The sequence below is a fragment of the Capricornis sumatraensis genome, chromosome 19, assembly GCF_032405125.1.
Source record: "Capricornis sumatraensis isolate serow.1 chromosome 19, serow.2, whole genome shotgun sequence".
In the NCBI taxonomy this organism is placed as follows: domain Eukaryota; kingdom Metazoa; phylum Chordata; class Mammalia; order Artiodactyla; family Bovidae; genus Capricornis; species Capricornis sumatraensis.
Window position 1 is genome coordinate 76,189,013 of NC_091087.1, and position 22,958 is coordinate 76,211,970.

The window sequence follows — 22,958 nt, forward strand, 5'->3', positions numbered from 1 at the left end:
GAGAGGCAAATTCAGAGTGGAAGGGCGGGCTGAGTGTTGAACGATGAGCCTTGAGCAGATGTTCCTGGGCTGCCATCTACTTCAGGGAAGGCCCCGACCCTATGCCATCCCGACACCCCAGCCTGGCCGGCCCCGTGGGCACCCCAGATGCTAAAGGCACTTCTGTTCCCATCTCCCTGTCCCTCAGGGGGCTGGCCTAGTGAAGGACAGGGTAGGATATGGGCGAGCATTACAGCCTCCCTTGCGGGCCAGGCTGCCCTGCTGGGCCTCACTGCCCCCGGGGCCACAATTCACCAGGCCCCTCCAGGTCTGCTGTGGCCTTGCCAGCCAGGCCAGAATGGCCCCGTGAATTTCTCCCTGAGATGCCCGACTCCCCGCACCCTGCTCTGCCGGGGAGGTGCCTCCACAGCCCCGCCTCCGGGAAGGTCCGGATGTTCTGGGGTCTTCGCCCCTGGCTCATCCCCTCTTGGCCCAACCCTCCTGGATGGGACACAGGAAGGTCACGCTTGTGTCCGTGCCCATGACCTTGAGGCCTGTCCCAGTCCAAGGAATGCCCCTGGGGCCATCACCCCATCTCCCAAGGGGGTCCTGTGGGAAGGAGTGGCTCAAGCCCCTCTCCCTGGCCAGCTGCCCCCACCACGCCCCAGCTTCAGCTTCAGCGACACCCCCCGGGTTTCCACACCGCACTGGCCACATTGGGGTGCCATTGCTTCAAGTCTGGGATCATCGGGCACTGCTGTATCGTCTGGTCTCCACCTTTCCCTTTTCTATGGTGTTGAAATGCATGCCTCCCCGACCCTGCCTTCCCCTCTCTGGGGCACATGCGTGCGTGCAGGAGTGGGGCTGCTGGGCCCCGTGGTGGTCCCAGCTCTGCTTTGAGGCGCCTCCGTACCGTTATCCACGGGCTGTGCCCTGGTGCACTCCCACCAACAGTGCGCAGGCTTCCCGTCTGAAGCAGGCCTTTTTGTTTCTGAAACTGGTCTAGAGCATGCTCAGCAGGCAGCATTTGGCGTGTCTGGTCTCCAAGAGAGCTGCTGCATACTAGAGTGAACTGGGCGGCTCCAGAGGCACCCCCAGGCCTGGACGGACCTCCAGCACCCCACACTCTGCTCAGGCACCCCGTCCAGCACAAGCGGGCAGCCACCCCACTCCAAGGAATGCCTTGTCAGGGCCACCTGCCCCGGAGCCTGGAGAAGAGGCAGCAGAGTCCACTAGAGGGGAGGGCAAGGCCCCGCCCCTCCCTGCAGGTGCCGATGGCCCGCCGGGAGGCCGGCGCTGCGCGGCAACGCCGCTCTGCACCCACCAGGTGGCGCCCGAGGCCCATCCCGCTGGGCCCCCTCCCAGCTGTCCCGGGCTTGCTGCGTGACCCCTGGCAGGCTGCCCTCTGGTCCTCTCAGGTCCCAGGGCCTGGCGGTGGCTGGAGTGTCTGTCCTAGCCAGCAGTGGGCCCTGCAGGGTCCCGGTCCATCCTGGTGGTCAGGCCTGCTGCATGGATGGTGCTGCTGGGCAGACAGCTGTGCAGCCTGGGTGGCCTGCTTGAGGTGTGGGGCTGGGGTGAAGCCCTGGGCACAGGGGCAGCCAGGGCATTCCCTCCGACTCCCCGGCGAATCCTGCCAGAGGCGGGTGAGGGACACCCTCTCAGGTGGTCCCTGGGCTTCCAGGCAGGCCGCCTTGGGCACAGGAAGGCCAGGTGCCCCGTCAGGAGGTCAGCCACATGCACCTCCATCCGCCACCCAGCAAAACGAGCCAGAGTTGAAAAGCAATTTTTATTGAAGAATTTGGAGGGAAAGTTTCATAATAGTAAAAATACTAAAGTTGAGTATAAAAAAACGCCTTGGTGCAGCGCAGCGTCTGGCCAGGAGGCGCACAGGGCACAGCGATGGCCCCTGCAGAGGGCGGGCAGGGCCGGGGCGACAGCGGGAGTGAAGCTTCTAGAAGGACACGTGCTACCGGGGGAGCCATCGGGGAGCCGGTCCCAGTGGGAAAGGGGCGCAGGGAGGGCTTTCTCCTGAGATCAGAAACCCCAGTACACAAAGACAGCGACAGGTGGCACCCGAGCCCTCTATCTCACCGCAGCCCTGGCCCAGCCTGATCATGGGGGCCGCCCTCCTGCAGCCTCTGCTCAGCCCCTCCCCGAGCGAGGGGGCTGGGCCAGCACCCCACAGCCAGATGGCTTCTGGGGCTGCAGGGTCGGGGGAGATGGGGGCAGCTGGGGACAGCTGGCCGGACGGACGGAGGGGCCACGGGCAGGGCCCACAGGGACTGGCGAGCCCGTGGCTGCAGAAGTCGTCGCTTCCCTACAGGAATCTAATCGCTCCAAAGGCCGAGGCAGCATCTGGAGAACTGGATGAATAAATTAAGAGAAACCGCAGGACGTCTTCCTCCCGAGCCGGCCGGCCAGGGGCACTCTGCCCCCAGTGCGGGCGGCCCTGCCCATGGCATGGGGCGCCTCCCCATCCGTGTTGGCGGACGGCGTGGTTCCACCCAAACGCATCCAGAAATAAAAAAACATTAAATACAGATCCTCCGTGCAAGGCTTCCTCCCAATCCTCGGGAAGCGTCGTCCAGAGCACGTGGCTGCCCGCCGCGGTGTCCTGAGCTCGGCCCAGCAGGCCCCTCAGGCCGTGCCGCTGGCCGAGTAGGAGAACTGGGGGAAGTGGGGCCTCCGCTCGCTGTCCACCCCCTCCATGCTGTCATCTGTGGACAGGAGGGACGGCTCAGCTCCCGGGCACTGGGGAAACCAAGGTAGGCCCCGAGGGATCACCCCCGAGACTCCACAACAAGCTTCAGTGACCCCCGCCCCCACGATCCTGGGGCCAGGGGACTGCGGCCCTGGCACCCACCCTGCAGAGGGGAAGTGAAAAGTGAAGTCGCTCAGTCGTGTCTGACTTAGCGACGCCATGGACTGCAGCCTACCAGGCTTCTCCGTCCATGGGATTTTCCAGCCAAGAGTACTGGAGTAGGGTGCCATTGCCTTCTCCCCTAACAGGAGAGGGAGCCGCCCAGTAAAATGCTGAACAGAATTCTGCTGTCTTGAGGGGTCGGCAGGGAGGGCCACCCTCACCTTGGTCAGGTGGCGTAATGGTGATCATCTGGGCTGTGAACTCCTCATCAAAATACCTGGTGTCCGTCTCAGACGTGACCTGAGGCTTGAAGGGCGGGCTGAGCTGCAGGAGGGGGGCATGGGTTATGGGCCTTGCTCCCACTGCCCGGCACACCTGGACCCAGACACAGCTCCCCACCCAGGAGACAAGCCTGTGGCCAGGCCTTCCCCTGCCTGGGTGCCCTGGGGGACCTCGCTGTTCAGGGACCCACCTGCAGGGCTGCCCACCTCACTCTCGGCCCCGGGCATCAGTGGCCAGGCAGCATCAGGCTGCAGAGGACCCACCGTGACCCAGGACTCGAGGGCAGCTTTAAAGGGCCAGACTCATGGGAGGAAGCAAGGACCCCCATGTGCTCCACCCTGGCCCAGGGTCAGGTCTGCCTGGGAACTAGCAGCAACTAGCAGGCTGGGTCTTGGGTCAGGGCTGGCACCAGAGCCCTCAAAAGGCAGGGCCAGGAGGCAGCAGGCCATGGGGCAGGACCCTGGCTGGAGAAGGGCAGAGTCGGGGTGCCCCGTCTCAGGGACAGAGGTCCAGCTGGCTGCGTGTAGCCTGCAGAGGAGGGGTGCGCTGACAACAGGGTGGAAGCGGGCTTGAGGAGAGACACCTAGCAAGCCTAGGGACCACCTTCCTGGGTCTGTCAGCCACGCTGCCAGCACGGGCCAGGGCCTGGAGCTTGTGGGTCCCACAGAGGGCCAAAAGCAGAGAACCACGTGTGTAGGAAGCATGCTGCCTCAGTCCTCGAAAGCCTCTTCACGTGTGTGGGGCGCGAGCTGGTGGGGGCGCGAGCAGGCGGGGGCGCGAGCTGGTGGGGGCGCGAGCTGGTTGGGGGTGTGAGCAGGTGTGAGAGGTGTGAGCAGATGTTGGTGTGAGATATGCGGGGTGAGCAGGCGTTGGTGTGAGATGTGCCGGGTGAGCAGGTGTTGGTGTGAGATGTGCGGGGTGAGCAGGCGGGGGTCAGGTGTGAGCAGGTGTTGGTGTGAGATGAGTGGGGGTGAGCAGGTGTGAGCAGGTGTTGATGTGAGATGTGCAGGGGTGAGCAGGTGTTGGTGTGAGATGTGCGGGGTGAGCAGGCGGGGGTCAGGTGTGAGCAGATGTTGGTGTGACATATGCGGGGTGAGCAGGCGTTGGTGTGAGATGTGCCGGGTGAGCAGGCAGGGGTCGGGGGTGAGCAGGTGCAGGTGAGCGGGCGTGCTGCCCAGGGTGCGGCCCTGCGCACCTTCTTCTCGTACACGTCCTGCCACACGATGCTGGCGAAGAATCGGTGCTGCATGATCTCCTTGGCGTCCTCAGAGCCCCCACCAAGCCTGGGGGGCAAACGGAAGCCAAGGTGACTGGTCGTGCCTGCTGGGCCCAGGGCCCGGCTCAGGCTGAGGCTGGCTGCCAGGCAGCAAATAAGAGCAGCCCCTTCCATGGCAAAGTCTAGCCGGTGCAGGGCGCTAGGTGGGCAGGAGCTGCCAGCCGGGCGGGGTCTTCCTGACCAGGTATGAGGGGCCACCCTGCCTGGGCCAGCCCAGGCCAAGGACATCACACACAGCCACCAGCAAAGCCTGCCGGGCATTTCCTGGGGGTGTCAGGGGACAGGTAGGCGGAGGGCGGCTCGGGGCAGGGCGCACCGCTGCTTGGGGTCCTTCTTGAGCAGCCCCGAGAGCAAGGACTTGGCCTCCGGGCTGAGTGTGCGCGGGAAGCGGATCTCCTCCATGAGGATGAGCTCGAAGAGTTTCTCGTGGTCCTGGTTGTAGAAGGGCAGGCGGCCGCACATCATCTCGTACATGACCACGCCCAGCCCCCACCAGTCCACCGCCCGGCCGTAGTCGTTGTCTTCCAGCACCTGGGGGTGCAGGGCACGGGCTCAGAGGGCACAGGGCACGTGAGGGCCTGGAGGGTGGGGGGGGGGCGGGGCCCTGGGACGAGGGTGCAGCTGTGCGCACCTCGGGGGCCAGGTACTCGGGGGTCCCGCAGAAAGTCTTCATGGTGGCACCGTCCTTGATGCCCTCCTTGCACAGTCCAAAGTCGGTGATCTTGATGTGCCCGTCCTTGTCCAGCATGAGGTTCTCCAGCTGCAGGAGTTGGCCTCCAGCTCAGCCCGCCTCCCGGCCACCTGGCACCCCTGCTCCCCGCCCGGCCCGGCCTCCGCCCCCTGCCCTCCCCGCCCCGCCCCGCCCCGCCCCGCCCGGCCCGGCCTCCGCCCCCTGCCCTCCCCGCCCCGCCCCGCCCCAGGCCTCCCCACGTCCCTGCCCCACCCCTGCTCCCCTCCCCCCTCCCCAGCCCCGCCCCGACTCCCCTCCTCCTCCCCTCCCCCCTCCCCCCCACCGACTCCTTTCCCTAGCCCCGCCCCCGGCTTCTTCCCCGGCCCCGCCCACCTTGAGGTCCCTGTACACCACGTTCTTCTCCGAGTGCAGGTAATCCAGGGCCGACACGATCTCGGCGCCGTAGAAGCGGGCCCGGTCCTCGGGAAACACCCGCTCCCGGGACAGGTGGAAGAAGAGCTGCGGGACGAGAAGCCTGAGCCGGGCCAGCCACCTCGGCCAGGGCCGCGGGGCAGAGACCCTAACCCGGCGGGGAGTGGGGAGGGTGGCCACCCCCCACAACACCCGGGGCTCAGAGAGGGGCTCAGAGAGGGCCGCGCCGGGGCAAGGCCCTACCTCGCCCCCGTTGGCGTACTCCATGACGAAGCACAGGCGGTCGTGTGTCTGGAAGGAGTACTTCAGGGCCTGCGAGGGAAGCAGAGCTGGAACCTGGCCCTTGGCTGGGCAGGGGGTCTGCCCTGTGGAGTAGGAGACCCCCAGCTGCCCCAAAAGCCATGCCCGAGGACCAGCAGCTGCAGGTCCAGTGACCACGTGGAGATTCCCCTGCAGGATGCAACCCACTGCCCTCACGGGTCGAACCACAGGCAGCCTCACTTCGAAAGAAAGATGACTACTGATGGGATGGCCCCCTGGCTCATGAAGATACAGACGTGAGACCCTCCCCCACGTCCTGCTCCATCCCCCATCCCCAGGGAGAGCCAGAGGGAGGCAAGCGTCCCCAGGGAGGGCAAGTCCGGGTCTCTACAGGACTTGAGGTGGCCGGTACCCAGTGGAGGGCATGACAAAGCCTGGCCTTCTCACAATCCTCTGGCCAGACAGAAGGGGAGGGGCAAAATGAAGTGGAGGCAGCGAAGCCACGGTCATGATAACTCTGGGCTGGGCGGACAGTGTCTGCTCTTAACGCCTCACACTTCTCCTGAGAAAACATCTTAGGAGCCTGCCTGCTCCTCGGCTCTCTCCCCGTGTTAGACCAGGCGTCCCCTGGAGAGCAGACACCGTGCTGAGCACAGTGGTCCCGGTGACAAGACTCCGGAGGCTGGCCCGGTCGCCTGACTGCTGACCTTCTGGGAGCGCGGCCAGCCAGGCCTGGCGGCTAAATCCAGCCAACGCCTTGCTGCTCGGGTTTTCCTTACATCCCTCCTGGGCCGAGTTCCCCCAGGACAGGGAGCGCCTGCCGTGAGCAGCAGGGAGGGCGTGGGGCGTGCGGCCTCCCAGGGTCTCAGCAGAACAGAGGGAAGCCGGGAGCCCCTGCCCGCTCTGTGCACCCCCACGCCCCTCCCGCAGGCCCGCCCACTATCATCCAAGCTCTGAGCCTGCTGGGTTGGCAGGGAGGACGGGCTGGGGTCCCCAGTGCTGCCCATCCGCGCCTCCACCCCCAGGGGCACGGGGGGCGCTCACCGTCAGGAACGGGTGCCGGGAGTTCTGGAGAACGCGGTTCTCTGTGAGCGTGTGGGCCACCTCGTCCTGGAAGACAGGCACTGCTGAGCCGCCTGCCCGGCCTCCCGGGCCCCGCCCCCAGCCCCAGCCCCTACCTTGGCCACGATGACCTCCTTCTTGAGGATTTTCATGGCGTAGTAGCGGCCTGTGGCCTTCTCCTTCACCAGAATCACCTTCCCGAAGGTGCCTTTGCCCAGCAGCTTCAGGTACTCAAACTCATTCATGGTCTGAGGGCAGCGTGCAGGCGCCAGGATCAGGGGCAGCACGCTGACTGCCGGCGGCCCAACAGCGCTGAGCGGGGCCGGGGTCTCTGCGGGCAGCCTCGGGGCCGAGGACAGTGAGGCTGGGGCAGCGGGCAGGGGGGATGGTCCTTGGGGGTCCAGGGCTCAAGGGAGATTGCAGGGCTGTGTGCCCCAGCTGGGAATGCTGGGGTTTGGGGGATGGGATAACAGTACCCAGGCCTCCCTGCGCCCAGCGCTTCTCCCCCGCTTCCGTGCAGGGGCTGGGAGGCGGGGTGTGGGGGGCCGTGGCAGCAGGGCCCCGGGCAGCGCTGGGGCTCACCACGCGGTGCTTGGGCTTGGCCAGCGACACCTCCATCTCCTCGGCCCCCGAGTTCTCGCCGGGTGAGCCCGACCGGAAGTCCATCGTCTCCTCCTCCTGCCTCTTGAGCCCGTCGGCCACCGTCTGGATGGCGGTGGCCCACTCCTCCCTGCAGGGTGCTCAGGTGAGACCCCGGCTCTGCCCGGGGCCCAGGGCCTCCCCAGCCGCGGCGCCTGCGCTCCCTACCGCTCCTCGGGCGTCTCCACGTGGAACGTGCGCTCGATGACCGTGGTCCACTGCAGGCAGCGGATGATGAAGGTGTTGGGCCGCGGCCGCTCCGTCTTCATCAGCTGGCATTCTGAGGGCAGGCAGCACCTGTCTGCACAGCATCCCGGCCCACCCACCGCAGGCCAGGCCTCTCCAAGCCTCAGTCTCCCGCCCTGGAAAAGGGGGCCAGAGCTCCCTTCCAGCTGGAACCCTGCTGAGAGCCAGGCAGTGCCCCTGAGGGGGTGTTTGCGACTGGACGGATCCATCTCCAAGGCCTGTCCTCTGGTCTCTGAGCTCCCCAGCCACCCAGGACATGGTCCTCAACCAGTAGGAGGATGGGGGACCTGGGGGGCCTGAGGAGGGGCTGGCAGGGAGGAGGCCTCTGGGAGAGCAGCTCCCCAGCTTCCCGAGCAGGAACGTCCCACCCCCCAGCCACATGAGGACCAGCGGGCTCCCCGCCCCATCTCAGCGCAGGGCCAGGCCCGGGATGGAGGCTGGTAATGACTCATCCTCTGGAGAGGCCACCTGGGCCGACCCTCTCCACGCTGCTGCCCACGACCCCGGTGCACGCAGGAGCAGAGACCGGCTGGCAGGCCTGGGAGCGCACGCACGTCTGGAGCACGCGTGCCCCAAACGCGCACACCTGCAGCGAAGGAGCTGTGGGAGCGCCCAGGGCCCAGAGCGGGTCCGGGTTCCAGCTCCGCCGGTGCAGGCAGGAGGGGCCTGGGGCCAGGGCAGGGGCCTCCGACATTCCAGCGTCTAGGCCCTGGCAACCGCGGGGGCCCTGCCAGGCTCAGCCGAGTGCAAGGAAGCAAGGAACGGTCTGCCAGGCTGGGGACCAGGGCGGGGGTCTCCGGGGTGGTGGGGGTGGGGAGTGGTGCTGGGGGCCCACGTCTACCCGGGGCAGGAGAGGGAGGAAAATCTGTGCAGCAGCCTTCGGGGTCTGCATACCCTCCTCCAACTCACTCTGCCCATCGGAGACCACCAGGAGTCCCCAGGACCCAGGTGGTCAACCCCCATCCAGGGCCTGACTTCTCGCCCCCTACCCCGGCAATTCCTCCTCAGTGAACAGCCCCTGCCGCAGAGGCCCCTGCGGAGCCGCCCAGCCCTCCCTCTCCGCTCTGCTCCTGCTCCGGCGGCCTAAGGCCTGCCTCAAGCCCCCGCCCCACCCGCTGCTGGAAGCCCCTCTGGGTGGTCCCCACACTCCCCTGCACTGAGTTCGGGCAACACTCCCCCCGAGGAACCTCCTCCCCCACGAGGTGGCAGCTGCCCAGCTGAGCATCCTTCCCAGGCCCAAAGCCCCCAGCCCAGCCCCGGGGGCCCCGTGGGGAGCCCAGACTCGCGGCCACGGGGCTGCCGGAGGGGACCTGCCTCCCGGGCCTCCCCCCGCCGCCATTCTACCTGCTGCTCCGCTGACACCTGAGGAGCCTGGGAGGAGGGTTCAGGGCTCACGGGAGCCAGTCCCTGGTAAAGCACCCCAGGGAGCCCCCAGCCAGGGCCTGGTCGGGGTCAGGGCCTCTGCTCTCTCTGCTGGAAGCCCTGGGGTGGGGTGTGCCGGCTGGGCCTCCCTGCAGCATGGACAGCCCAGGGACCAGGCCGGCCCCACCCAGGCACCTGCAGGCACCGAGGCTGAGGGATGGACCATGGTGCTACCCACCCCCACACCCTGCACCACAGCCCTGGTCTGACGCGGGGGGGGGGGGGGGAGCTGGCAGCCCCGGACTCCCAGGGCTCACGGCAGGGAGGGCAGGGGGCTTACGAGGAGCCGGGTGGGGCTGGGCCTGCATTCTGTGCCCCAGCAGCAGGTGGGTGGGCCCTGGGGCCTGCCAGTAAACAAGCCATCACTCCCCCACCCCCAGGCCTGTGTCCCGGGCCAGCCCTGGGCACGGCACCCAGGCTGGAGGCCCCGCCGGGCCGCCCATCCTCACACCTCAGTGCCCCTGCCTCGGGCGGTCATACCTGCCGCCCCCTGCAGGTGCATGAGGCCACAGCAGCACCTGCTTTAGGAAAAATGCGCCCATCCGTTGAGCCTCCTGAGATGCCCCTGGTGGCACTGCCATACCCACCCAGCCTGCACCCCGCTGAGGTGGGCACACGCGCCCCCGTGGGGCCGGGGCCTCTGAGAACCTGTGCCGGGAAGACAGGCCCCTGAAGCCGGTCCACTCTAGCATGCCTCGGGCCCGGGCCTTGGGGAGAAGCCCTGGGGGCCCGTCAGTGCCTCTGGGGGTAGCACTCTGCCCCCAACAGCCTAGGGCCTCGGCTCAGAGACCCGCGCAGCCGAAACCAGCCACTAACAGTCCCCGAGGGCTGCCAGCCTGATGCAGAGGCCGAGGGGCCCACGAGGGGCTGCAGACGCGCAGGGACACCCGCCCGCGGCCACCACGCACTTACGGGCCACAGAGAAGTTGTTGAGGGGCGACTCGCGCTGCTCCAGGTCCTGCGGCCGCTCCTTGTAGCCGATGAAGGTGCCATCGTTCTTCAGGAGGAAGTAACGGGGCCGCCAGGTCTTGATGTACTCACCTGCGGATGCGGCGGGCGGGCCTGAGGCTGGGCCGCTGGGCTACGCGCTGGGCCTGCACACCCTCATCCCCAGGTCGAGGGTTGGGCCAGGTCAGGCACGGACCCCAATTCCCCTGGGGTGGAGGCCGGGTGGGCAGGCGGGGCTTGCTGTGGGAAAGCACCCACCTCTGACGAAGAGCCCACCCCAGCCTGTGTTGGAAAGGGGGTCAGGTGGGCGCCTGGACCTGATGAAGGCTGGCCCAGTCCTAAGGGCCCTCCAGGAACCTGGCATCCAGCGCCGAGCAGCGAGCGCCACACTCGAGAGTGAGACGCCCAGACTCGCCTGGCAGACGCGAGCCCACCCTCAGCAGGTCCCCAGGGTGGGCACTCAGAGCAGAAGCTCCTGCCCACGTGATGACCCTCCTGCCGTCCAGGGGGCCCAGCTCACAGTTGTGAAGCCAGGCCTGGAAGACCCTGTCCCACCCACGGGTCACCCAGGTCCCCGGGAAAGTTTCCCCCCAAGTTCTGCAGCATCAGCCGTACACGCGCCAGAGAACCAGAGCAGATGTCCTCCGTGACGTTCCAGCGACTGCCATTTTTCATACTGACACCAAGAAAAAACGTTTCATTTCCATTTTGCCGAGCAAGGAGTTTGAACGGCAGCAGAGGACTTACTAATTAGGCGCCCACTTCAGCAGAGGGCCACTGGGCGGTGGAGGGGAGGGGGCCGGGCTTTCCTGGAAGTGGCCACCTGGAGGCCGAGCAGGGCCCAGACCCCCTCCCCTCGCCCGCTCCTCCGCCCTGGCCCACTCCCATCTGGGGCCTCTGGGGCCTCTGGGGGATGCGAGGAGCATCCAGGAACTTCCCGCCCTCCCCCAGGGATCGCAGGCAGGGGTCTCCACCAGGCCCAGACACTACTGACCCAGCCAGGAGGGCCCAGGAGGCGGCCGGTGACCTGCCCCCACCCCGGCAGCATTTAGCAGGGTCCCCACCCAGTCCTGAGACCCCCCAGGGGAGGTGGCTAGCACGGCGCTTCCTGCCCCAGGGCTGGGGACCCCTCAGCGGCCTGTGCCAGCACTGGGGTAGGAGGGTGGGGGTGGGGGGCAGAGCTGGCTGGGGGCCGCCCGCGCCCGCCACTCGCCCCACCCGCCTGCGCGCCAGTCTGGAGCTGTCGGCCCCTGATGGAGAGCCTCCCGTCCCGCCAGCTGCCGCTCCCCGGGACGCTAAGTGCGCTGGGAGAGCGATGCGCGCCGCACCCGAGCAGCCCCCAGATCCATCTTCAGTCACCAAATGCTGCCGCCCCCACCGCGCCCAGCGTGGGCCCCCAGCGCCGCGCCCCGCGCGGGCTGCCAGCAGGACCCCCCCACGCCCTGGCCCAGGCCTCAGACCCCGCCATCCCCAGCTGCGGACCCCACCCACCGTGCCCCCACGAGCCCGCCACCAGGGCCACGCAGGCTCTGGGGACCCGACCTGGGCAGGTGGGGGTGGGGGGAGCGCAGGCCGAGAGAAGCCGGGGGCAGGCACTCAACGTGGACAGGCCCGTGAGGCCTGCTGGGTCCCCCGCCAGCTCCGCACCTGGGGCACTAGAGGGGGCCGCACCCGCCTCGGGCCCCCGGCGGAGGGGCAGGAGCCGTGCTGTGCCGCGGGGATGGTGGGAGGAGGCCAGGGCCGAGGCTCGGAGACACAGACCCCGTTCTTCAGCCTCTGGGACGCTCCCGCCTGCAGACGTCCAGCCAGGCGGCCACTTGGGGGCCGCCAGCTGCGACCTGGGCTGTGGCCTGCATGGGAATGAGCTCAGCACAGACAGGGTGCGGGGAGGGCCGCCGGCCCAGGGCCTGGCCACGCCGTGCTGTGCACTTGGCCATAACACTTGGGGGCCGACGACGGGGGGATGGCAGGACAGGCACCCACAGCCCGTGCTGGGGACACATGGGGAAGCCCAGGGCGGGACCCTCTCCTCTCCTGCCCCCCAGGGGCCCCTCAGCATCCCCATGGACGGTCTGCCAGCGGGGCCCTTCCACCACGCCAGCTCATCTCCAGGAAGCGGCTACAGGACTCCCAAGGAAGGAGGGGATTCCTCTCCAGCATCGCTGGCCTCCCACAGCCGGGCCGGGGACCAGCTCGGGGACAGGACGAACGCAGGCTGACGGCCAGCCCCCCAACATCTCCCAGCACGGGTCCCAGCGGGCAGGAGACCCAGAGGCCGAGACCCAAGCTGTGGGCCCCGGGGAAGCAGCATGCAGGCTCCCGGAACCCGGGCTGCCACAGGCACACCCTCCCCTGCCGGGGGTCTGGCCCCTCTGAGCCCCACCCTGAGCCCCCCGCACGGGCCCCTGAGCCGGTCCTGAGTCCCCAGCTCTCGGGGAAAGTGCTGGATGAACGCACTGCCACGGCGTTGGTGGGTGGCAGGCAGCCTGGCAGGGGGCCAGGCAGCACCGCGCTGCTCCTCCAGAGCGGAGCAAGCCCCAGCAGGCCCAGGGAGCGGGCGCCAGCTGACGGCACTTCCCGCGCGGTGCCCCCACGCCACACCCATCGGCCACTGACAGCCACCGCATGCCCCAGCCAGGCAGGCCCGCAGCCGGCCGCGTCCCCACGTCCGCAGGCCCCATCCCACCAGCAGGACACTCGGCCCCGGACGGTCAGCACACGCCGAGAGCCGGTGCCTGGGAGTGGCCCCAGCCCCCCTCCAGCAGAGCCCGGGTCTGCCTCGCAAACCACACTGCCAGCTCCTTGCTCCTGGGGACGCAGCACTCATGAGGTCCTCCTGGGGGCACAACGGGCAGTTCGGAGGAGCGGAGAGGATGGGCGTCCAGTCCCGGCCCAGTGGAGGTCCTGGGGGAGAGGGGCGCACCCCCACATGGGCCCTGAGCCGTCCCCGGCAGCCCGCAGGCACAGCAGGTGGAGCGTCATGACCAGCCGCTCCCTGGGGAATCCAGGGCCCAAGGCAGGGGCTCTCAAGGTCCCAGAGAGGCGGCTGGGGGCCAGAGTCGAGGTCCCGCTGCCGGGCCGGGCCTGCTTCTGGAGAGACTGAGAAGCCGTGAGGTCTCTGGTTCTGACATCAAGCAAGGAAGGCCCAAGGCGCACAGACTGCAGAGGAACGCAGGCAGGCGGGGTGGCAGCCAGGGGTGCACTCGGGGCACGCTGGAACCCCTACCTTGGCAGAGCAGAAGGCCCCAGGAGCTGCCCTCCCGCTTCCCACTGCCCCAGGGCAGCACCGGCCTCTTGCCAATCACAACCCACCACTGCCCTGCCTGCACGCCCGCCCGGCCTGGACGTCCGCCGGCCTGGCCACCCTCTCTGAAAACCCCGCCTCCGCCCTGGGCACCACACGTCATCCGCTGCACCGGCTAGAGAAAGCGGCTGCCCTGACCCCGCGCGCATCCGGCTGGCACTGGGCCCCAGGGCACCACCCCCCCCCCACTGCCTCGGAGCTGCCCCCCTGGCTCCGTCCCGGGTCCTGTCCCCGGGACACAGGGCTTCCTGCCCAATCCACCGCCCCGCCTCTTGTCTCCCTGTCCCCCAGCGGCTGGATGCCCCTCACTCAATCACCATTCACTCAGAAACCTCGCCTGCTGAACGGCCGCATCCCCACTGCCCAGGCGCCACCACGGACCCAACGCATTCTCCCTGCGGCTGCCTGCCGGGCCTCATCTGCCGCCCTGGGCCTGCGTGGGCGCCCAGCCTCGCTGCCGCAGGGGTGTCTGGGGGCCCGTGCTTTCGGGACAGGAGGTGGAGGGGCAGCCCGCAGGCCTGTAAGTCCAAGGCTTCCTCCCTCAGCTGCTGGCCTCTGGGTCACCGGCCCCGGCCCTCGGGTAGGGCTGCCCAAGGTCACATACACGCACGTGCTGGGTTGCCACAACATTCCCCTAGGGACATACCTCTCATCCCTGTGCCAAGAGCCCAGGATGGACCCAACCAAACCCAGGAAGGTGCCAGGCCCCGCGGGGCAGGGCAGAGGAGATGCGCACAGGCAGGGGAGTGAGCAGACGGGCGGCACCGGCTCCCGGGGGGCCGGTGGGGGCAGCGGGGCCTGCCCTGTGCCCACGCCCCCCGCCCGCCAGCCCAGACGCTCAGAGTGGGCATCCAAGCGAGCCCAGCCTCCCCGCGGCCAAGGGGCTCCGAGCACCAACATCCCCCCAGGAGAGAACACCACCCGCACGGCAGAGGGGTCAGGGACCTCGGGACTGTCGGGGCCCCCCGCCGCCCGGCTGCCCGCTCCCCAATGTGGGGCCCGTCACAGCGGCCCCCTCTCCCAGCGGCCCGCCCACTCCCCAATGTGGGGCCCGTCCCAGCGGCCCCCTCTCCCAGCGGCCCACCTGGCACCGGCGGGCGGCCTCCCCGCGCCCGGCCCTGCCTCCTCGCGCTCCCAGCCACACCCACCCTGGCCCCATCCCCTCCTAGTTCCTCAGAGCCCCCCATTCAGGGTCGCCAGGCATCCTGCACCCCAGCCCGGGGCGGAGCAGCACATCCTCTCGGCCAACGGGCGCCTCTGAGGTCAGCCTGGTATGGGGCCCGTGACCCTGTGGATCCCGCGGAGGCCCGGGGGCAGGCAGGCCCCGCAGGCAAAGCCCGGGCTCAGGGGGCTCGGTCCTGGGCACACACCCAGCGCCCCGGGGCCCTCAGCCCACAGCCCCAAGGTTGGCAGGGGCAACAGCACACGTAACCAGCACCCCCATCAATCCCAACATTCCTGAGACAGGAGTGTGTTATTTCTGACGGTTAGGGAGCCGCGTGACACAGACGAGAGAGCAGGGGGAGCGTGCTGCGTGGGGCGCACGCAGGCCGGAGCCGGGGCCCTCTGCCAAGCGGCCAGAGGGGGCCAGGGACCCGCACGGGGGCGCACGGGCAGACGCCAAGGGCACCCACCCCGTGGGAGCAGTCACGCGAGGCCCCCGGGGCAGCTGCGGGCCACGAGCCTGGCCAGGGGGGACGCCCGCACCCCCACTGCACTTCTAGGAACTGGCCTGACGCGACCCGGCCCAGGCTGCCCCAGAGGACCGCGGCGGGTGGGACGCCCTCCCCGACCCTGTAGGGGCGCTTGCTGAGCTCCCAGGGGCCAGGGCCCTCCCCACCCGCCAGCGTGGGGCCAGGAAGCAGACAGGGGCAGCGTCTGAGTCTGGGGACCCGGGGCGGGGGCGGGGATGACCCCTCACCCCCAGCGCAAGGACGCCCAAGCTTCCTCTTTTGTTGTTTGTTTTGAAGGGAAAATTCAGCCTGCTCACAAAACAGGAAACTCGGCCCCACACCGGCCCGCGGGCCTCAGCCTCAGCCACACGCCACGGGCCCCAGGTCGCCACCACCCGCGGGCTGGAGGCGCCCCCCCAGGAACAGCCCGCCCCCAGGCGCCAGCTCCCACCCTTGGGGTTGGCTGTCTGCTCCGTGTGGCCCAAGGGGACCACCAGGGCCAAAGCCACGGCCCCCGTGGCGAGATGCGGAGGGAAGCTGGGCGCGCCTCGCTGGGCCAGACACTGGAGCCCGGGGGCTCAGCTCAGCCGGGCCCGGGGCGCACAGCACAGGCGGCAGCCCCCCCCCCCCGGGGGTCCCACAAGCCCCGTGTTCTGGCCAGCAGAACCTCAGCTCTGGCCAGCAGAACCCCGAGCCCAGCAGAGCCAGGCTCACCCGCACGGCCCCACCCTGTGGGGGGAAGCTCAGGCCTGCGGTGGGTGGGAGGCTGACAGCAGGTGGGACAACCATCTCCCGGGACCAGTGGAGGGAGCAGGTGAAGCCCAGGGCGGCGGCCAGAAGCAGGAACCGGCCAGGACTGAGGTGGAGGCAGGGGAGGGGCCAGCACGGCCCAGAAGCCCACTCCCCACCAGGAGGCCAGGGAGGAGCTCAGGGAGCTGGCAAGAGCCTGGACCAGGGAAAGGTCTGGGCCAGCCACTGGCTAGGGTCACGACAGAGGCAGGCCTGAGGCGCCCCCAGGACCAGACCCTGCCCCCGGACCCCTGCCCCGAGCCCGAGGAACACAGGGCCTCGCCAGGTAGACCTCACTGGGGGCGTGGGGGCCAGACCCAGGAAGGCTCCCAGGCAGTGAACCCCGTGCCCCCAGGCCGGCTCTCCGCCCGCCTCTCAGCCCCTGCCTGCCAGGCCGTGGCGTGGGGGCTCCTGCTGGACTGCAGGCCAAGTCCAAGCAGCCCTGCCTCCTGGAGGAGGGCTGGTTTTTCAAGCTGTCCACCTTCAAAAGTCAGAGAGCACACATAAAAGGCCGAATCTTTGCAAAGCGGCCTCCGTGAGCCTCACTGAGCCCAGTTCCCCAGCGCCTCGGCTGGAGCTGAGAGGCAGACGCCCACCATGCGGGGCGGCCTCCCACGGCAGGGGGTGTCTGCCCGCCACTCACGGCATCCCGCTTTGCTCAGGGAGTCCGCCCGCCTCTGGGACATCCACTCGTACTCAGAACATGCAGCTGTCTCGCAGAAGCTCTGCCCACGGTCCCTGCAGCCCCACTTGGCCCAACCCTTGTCCTTCCGAGCCTCTAGCAGCTTGGCCGCAGGCTCCCCGGAGGCCTGGAGGCCGCACCTGGGTGCCGCAGGGTGGGGATGGAGCCTGGTTGCCAGGCAGGTTCTCCCCTGCTCACTCGGCTGCTCTGAGCCAGAGCACACAAGTAGGCGGTGCAGCCCCTGAAGGACGGGGGCAGGAGCTGGGCCCGGGGGTCTGTCCTACACAGACCCTCGATGCCTGCCCTTCAGCTCTCAGGCCGACACCTGCTGGCTCCTAAAGTGCCTTCGCCCTTTGCCCACGGGCCCACAGCAGCCCCCTGACCTCCATAACAAGAGGCACCGTGGGGGCACTCGGGGGTCCGTGAGGAGCTGGAGGACAGTCAGAACCCCCCCCAACTCAGAATCAGACCCCTGGCAGTGGGGGTGGGGAGGGGAAGGTGGAGCCCCCTGCCCACTCCCGGCCCAGGCCCCACTCCACCCAGAGCGACCGCACTGGGGGGGCCTTGACGTCCTCGTCCGGCCAGTCCTGAGAGGTGGGGGCAGGGCAGGGGGGAGCACACAGGAGCGGCTCACACCGACCCCTCCCGCCCACTTTGAGGGGCTGGGCGCACACAGCCACCCACCTGCGGACCCCCAGGACGGAAACACAAGTCCCCCCCACAGCCCAAGAAATGGCACCACCACAGCTCTCCAGCCCCGAATCGGGGTCACTCTGGATCCCCCGACCCCGGCTGTGACCTCTGCCCCTTCTGCCCTTTCACCTCAAAGCGCAGCACACAGGAAGAGCCCACACTTCGGGGGAGAACAGATTTGTGGAAGACGCACAGATATAGCGAACAAGATGGTAGTGACACCAGGGTCCCCGGGGGGGGCCTTGGGTGTGGACCCGGGCCACCCCCTGCGCGAGGCACGGCCCCTCCTGGGCCACAGGGGCCAGTGCGCCCCGCCACACCACACACCACCCAGTGGGCATGGGAGCCAGAGGCGGGGCAGACGCAGGACCTCTGTCAGGCCTGAGGCTCGCTGCGCTCCGCCCAGGGTCCGGGGGCCCGCCCCCGACTGCTCCCACCGCACAGACGGGGACACAAAAGCCTGAGGATGCAACACACTTGCCCGTGGAGAAGGGCACGGTGATGGGGCGCTGCCTGGATTGCCCCCGCCCCTCCAGAAGGCACACACCCCGAGTGGCCCACTCAGACTCACCCAGGTGTCAGAGGGGCACTTCCACCCAAACCGGGCTGGCCAGTGGACACCCCAGGAGCTGGGCCGGGGGCCCCGGCAGCCCCAAGCCCCAGGCATCTCCCAGGTCAGTCCCTGGTCAGTCAGTCGACCAACGCTTGCCAAGGACTCAGAGGCCCTGGACCCCAGTGTGTGCCTGCGCTTCCGCCAGGTGCAGGGGGGACGGCAGAGACCCAGGCAGGCTCAGGCCTGACCCTGAAGAGGGCGACGGGGTGAGGAGACAGGGCGGGACCTGGCAGGGATGGGGGGCGGGGACCAGGAAAGGGTCGGGGGGGGGGGGGGACCCAGAGGGCCGGCCGCTGCAGGAAGCCCTGGGGGGGCAGCCACGGACCACAGGCCCCTGCAGCTGCCCCACCTCCGTCCAGAGGCCGAGCACTGTGCCCCCAACCGCTGCTGGAGCGAGCTCTGAAAGCTCACGCTGACCACATCCGTGACCCCTGCTTCACGCCCCTGCTGCGCCCGGGGTCCCATCTCCCCCTCTCCCGAGCTTCCCAGCCTGCTCCGCGGGGCGGCTCCTGCGCGTCCCACATCACCCGTTCTCGCTGCAGCTCCCCGGCTGCCCACCTGGGCCTGAGGTCCCCCTCCCAGTGGCCTGAGGGATCCTGAGGTGGAGAGGGGACACCGTCCCTGGAGGGCATGCATGAGGAGTGGGGGCTAGCGGCTAGCTAGTGTGGGGCGGCCAGAGCTGGAGCCGGTCTGCAGGAAGGGGAAGTTGGGGGAGCAGGTGGTGACTAACCAGCCCCCGGCCTGGAGCAGGAGAGCACGCCCTGCCTGGACGCCTCAGACACCTCGACCCGAGGCCTGTCCTGCCCCCCGGGCCTGTCCAGCCTCTATGGGACAGGAGGCCGCGAGGCAGCAGGGCCGCAAGGCGAGGGGCCCGGGCCCAAGCTCCCATCCCACCAGCTCCCCGAGAGCCCCTCCCTGGGCACATGGGCGAGCAGGGGGCAGGCTGGGCAGGGGCCAGGGCCTGGCAGCACCAGCGTGAGCCTGCCGCACCCCGGGCCCCGGGCAGTGCGGAGCCCCCTCCTGCCCACAGCCCAGCCGAGACTGGCTCCGGGCCAGGCCCGCCAGCCCTGCCCTGCCCTCAGGAGCCCTCGGGCAGTGCCCTGGGCCGCCAGCACACCAGGCTTTGGACAGGCCCCAGTCCTTGCTGCCTTCCAGGAAAGCGGGTGGTTCTCCCCGCCCGCAGCCTGGGCCAGGCGGCAGCTCCACGGGCTGCACGCCGGCCTGGGGTGCACGTTCCCAGCCAGGAGGTCCTGTGGGGGCTTGTGTCCCCCAGGCCGCAGGGATGTCGGGCCCCGGACGTGCCCTTGGGCTGCTCCCAGAGTTCAGGGAGGCCCTGCTAGCCCAGCAGCCACAGCCCACACCACCTCCAGCCCCCGAGGAGCCACGGGCCCAACTCGGGGCCCTGAGCCGGGCCGGCCCGCGGGCACTGACCTCGCTTGTGCAGCCAGCCCTCCTTCACGACGGCCACGTCGTCCATGCTGCTGTGGCTCCCGCGGGCCAGTGCGGCCCAGACCTCACTCTCGTGCCTCTCGGCGGGGTCCACCCCGCACCCAGCGGGCCGCCGACAGCCTCTGTAGGAAGCAAAGGGAAGTGTGAGGCTGTGCTGGGCCCGGGGAACACTCCTCAGGGGAACCCAAGAGGCCCGTGGCGCCCAGGGTCTCAGCTCAGGAGCACCTTCCCACGTGGCCTGTCCCCCTTAGCCTTCAGAGCTGCCGCCTCCCCCCACACGGCCTTCCCACCCCGGCTCCAGATCCCAAGTCACTCACACCGCTCCCAGGCCCAGGCCTGCCCTGCCGCCCGGCTGTAAGCCCCCCTGCCACCACGCCTCCTGGACCCCAAAGCCCTCAGAGCTCACTGTCCCCCTCTCTGACCATTCCCACCTCCCCTGACCTTTGTACAAATGACCCCTGTCCCCAAAAGGCCCCCCATGGTATATCCCAGCCTCCCTAACCTGCCAACCCTCTCTTCCAGGCAGTCTCCCTGACTGCTTCGGCCCACACCTCCTGGCCTCCGCAGTCCCCTGGCGAGGGCACCCAGGTCTCCCCATCCATGGTGCTCCCGCCCCAAGGCAGGCGTTCCCGAGAAGGACCCAGGCCTCCTCCTCTCCGTCCCAGACTGGGAAGCAGAAGAGTTCCAACATGAAGGCAGGGCCAGGCATGCAGGCGACTGCTGCAGACGAACTGGAGCCCTCCAGGGCAACACACGACCCCTCACAAACCCACCCCAGAGAAACCCCAGGCCCCCCCTAAACCTCAGTGCCCCGCTGGCCTGAACCAGTTCATTCATTCGGCCAACATGGACCAGGCATCTCTGGTTTTGCCAGGCTCAGCACTGGGCACTGGGGACAAAGAGAGGTTCAGACGAGTCCTGTCTGTGAGGAGCACCCAGTCCAGGGTGGTTACAGACCCATAATTACAGCATTCAGGAGGCAACAGACCGGGGGTGGGGGGACTGTGCAAACACGGAGGCCCGGCACCGGCCCTTCGGAGGCCCACCAGCAGCCTCCTCGTGAGCAGACACTTCGGCCACTGACCCTGTGTGGCCCCCCCTCTGCTCCCCTGTTGGATGAACTCCTAGGCACCCCTCAAAACCCACTGCCCACATCACTGGTTCCGAGCATCCTGGGAAACAGCATTCTCCCCACAAGCAGTCCCCCGCTACCCTTCCGGTTGGGCACTCAGGAGGGCAGGCCTGGAAAGACTCCTCTCTGGGACCCTCAAGCTGGGCAGACACCCCTAAGTATCTCCAACATGGTAGATACCTACGTTACACTCTTCCTATACGCACTCCCTACGTGCACCTCCCACAGCCCACCTTCCTGGGCTCCTGGAGAAAGCCGCTGTGCACTGTTCATCCTGGGCTAAACCTAGAAGGGCAAGAGGACCCACTCTCTGCTTTGTGTCTGACCCCCGTCAGCGGGCCCACAGGCAGGCATGTTAAGTGAGACTGGAGGAGGGACCACCAGGGCCGGGACTCAGAGCCAGCCTGGCTCGCACAGGGGGCTCTGGTGACACTCGAGTGGGCGTGGCCTGGAGGCAGAGGGCTGGACTCAAAGACTTCTGCACGGGTGGGCCCCCACCCCCACGGGGCTGAATGGGTCTGCTGCTGACAGGGCCAAACAGCTGTTGAGAGCCCCGCGTGTAAAAATCTATCTGCGCGCACACACAGGGTGGTGTGCCTGTGCGCAGAAAGGTGCACACCGAGCCGGGGCCTGGGCTGCCTCCCCTGGGCGGGCGGCTCGAGGGGACCTCTGCTTCTGCGCTTCCATCCTGGGAGTGCCTTCACCACGAAAGTGAGTTACTGCTATGACTGTTCAAGTCACGACCTTCCAAAAAATAATAATCTCTGCTCCGAAAGGCCCCCTCCCTTGGCCTCCAAAACACCAGTTTACGAACTAGATGTTCAGCTAGGGGGCAGGGGACCAAGCCCCACCAGTGCACCCACTCTTCATTGGAAACAGAGGCCCAGGGCAGCTAGGAGTGGCCTGAGCAAGGTGGGAGGGGGCCAGGGGTGACCGTCGGGGGGCATCTCTGGCCCCAGAGCACAAGCCCACAACCCCAGCTCTGTCCACCAGCACTGCCAGGACCCAATCCCACCCACCAAGTTCATCAGCTGCCCCGGGATCCCCCCAACCTGGGGCAGGAGCCCCAGCCTCGGGGATGGGTGGGCAGCACTCGCAAACCCACCCAGCTGCAGAACCAGTCTCAGGGCCCAGGAAGGCTGTAGTCCTTTGTGGGAGGGCCTGGGCACCCAGCCACCACGGACAACTTTTTGTCCATGGGAAAATGAAGTCCCTTCCAAGGGCCCACCCACAAACTTGAACGAGAGCCGGGTCGAGTCTTTTCCCTGGGCCCCAGAGCACCCAGTGTGCGCCGGGACCCCGCTGGCCGGGCGCCCGGGGAGCCCTCGGCCGCCACGGACCCCCGGCCACGGACCCCGGCGCGCGGCCGCACCCCTCCGCCCCGGCCTGGGCCTCGCCCGCCGGAGCCGCTTCCCCAAGGTCATGCGGGAGGCTGGGGCCGGAGGCCCGCCGCCCCGCCGCCCGCCCGGCCCGCGCCTTCCCCGCCCAGGCCGCTCTCGGCCACTTCCTGCTCCCGAACCTCCATTCCGGCCGCGCGCGGCCCGCGCCCCGGCCCGGCCGGCCGCGAACAAAGCGGCCCGGCCGCGGGGAGGAAATCCGGGCCCCGGCGGCGGGCGGCGGGCGGCGGGCGGCGGGCGGGCGGGGACTCACCGGGCGCCGCGTCCGGCGAGAGCGCGGGCCTAGCCGGGCCGCGGCCTCCGGCGCCCGCTGCTCCGCATCCCCGCGGACCGGCCGGCCGGGGCCGGGCTGGAGGCCGCGGCGGGCGCTGCTCGGGCGGGCCTCGCGCGCCGCGGGGCCCGGAGCTCGTGCGCGGCCGCCGGCTCGCTCCTCGGGATGCGCTGGCTGCGCGGCTGCGCTGGGCCGGCCGCCCGCCCGCCCGCCGCGCTCGGCCCCGCCGGCCCGCCCTCTCCCCGCCCCGCGCCCGCCCCGCCCGGCCGCCCGCCCACATCCGCCTCCGCCGCCCGGGGCGTCCCCTCCACGGGGAGCGGGAGCGCGCGGCGGGAGGCCCTGGGGCCGGGCCGGGCCGCCGGCGGAGCCCGGCCGCTCCCGCCCCTCCCCGGGGCCTGTCTCCGGGCCGCGGCCTCCCTGGCCTCGGTTTCCCAGTCTTGTGCGGCCAACCCGCACTTCTCGGACCAGTCCGGCCTCGACCCTGTTAACAGGGCCGGCGTGGCTGAGCCGCCTGCTTCTGACTCCCTCCAGCGGGAGCAGGGCTGGAGTGTGGGTTAGTCTGACTTTTAGAATATGCCCCAAGCTGGGGAGCTGGTGGCTCGAGGGGCCACGGTGGGCCTAACAGACCCAGTCCAAGGCCCTTTGCCTAGCGCAGGCCGCTTGGGTGGGGGGTGCATGCAGGCGGCTGGCTGGAAGGTGGGCAGCCATCTGTCTGTGGGCTGAAGGCTTGCTTGGGTCTGGCCCTGGGCTGGGCCCTCATCCCTGGTGGGGGTCTTCCAGAAGCTCCCCTCCCCAGAAGGAACACACAGACATCTGGCAGATACAAAAGCGAACAGGGACCTCACGTGGGGACCAAGAGAAAAGAGGGCCCAGGG

At 69.0% G+C, this 22,958-nt stretch overlaps 1 protein-coding gene across 2 annotated transcripts; it reads right to left on the minus strand.

Annotated features, from left to right (window-relative positions):
* Positions 1-1,793: 1,793 nt before the first annotated feature.
* Positions 1,794-22,110, minus strand: AKT1 (AKT serine/threonine kinase 1). 2 transcript variants are annotated; one of them, XM_068991422.1, is made up of 14 exons: positions 22,066-22,110; positions 19,266-19,405; positions 10,045-10,173; positions 7,633-7,744; positions 7,411-7,555; positions 6,942-7,073; positions 6,808-6,873; positions 5,746-5,814; positions 5,464-5,589; positions 5,032-5,160; positions 4,717-4,931; positions 4,320-4,407; positions 3,064-3,166; positions 1,794-2,696 (listed from the first exon to the last, which is right to left on the minus strand). In XM_068991422.1, exons 2-14 carry the CDS (start codon positions 19,309-19,311, stop codon positions 2,617-2,619), a joined length of 1,440 nt encoding a protein of 479 aa, XP_068847523.1. In that variant the 5' UTR covers positions 19,312-19,405; positions 22,066-22,110; the 3' UTR covers positions 1,794-2,616. The 2 variants fall into 2 exon arrangements, with proteins under 2 accessions (XP_068847523.1, XP_068847522.1); XM_068991421.1 differs by having other exon boundaries at positions 7,408-7,555.
* Positions 22,111-22,958: the final 848 nt, after the last annotated feature.

Bases quoted from the DNA above. Each gene is read 5' to 3' on its own strand.
- AKT1 (XM_068991421.1), bottom strand. From the start codon at position 19,311: ATGGACGACGTGGCCGTCGTGAAGGAGGGCTGGCTGCACAAGCGAG. The intron at 7,745-10,044 runs GTAAGTGCGTGG...GCCTGCCCTCAG, and splicing joins CAACAACTTCTCTGTGGCCC to AATGCCAGCTGATGAAGACG. The intron at 6,874-6,941 runs GTAGGGGCTGGG...CCTGTCTTCCAG, and splicing joins AGGAGGTCATCGTGGCCAAG to GACGAGGTGGCCCACACGCT.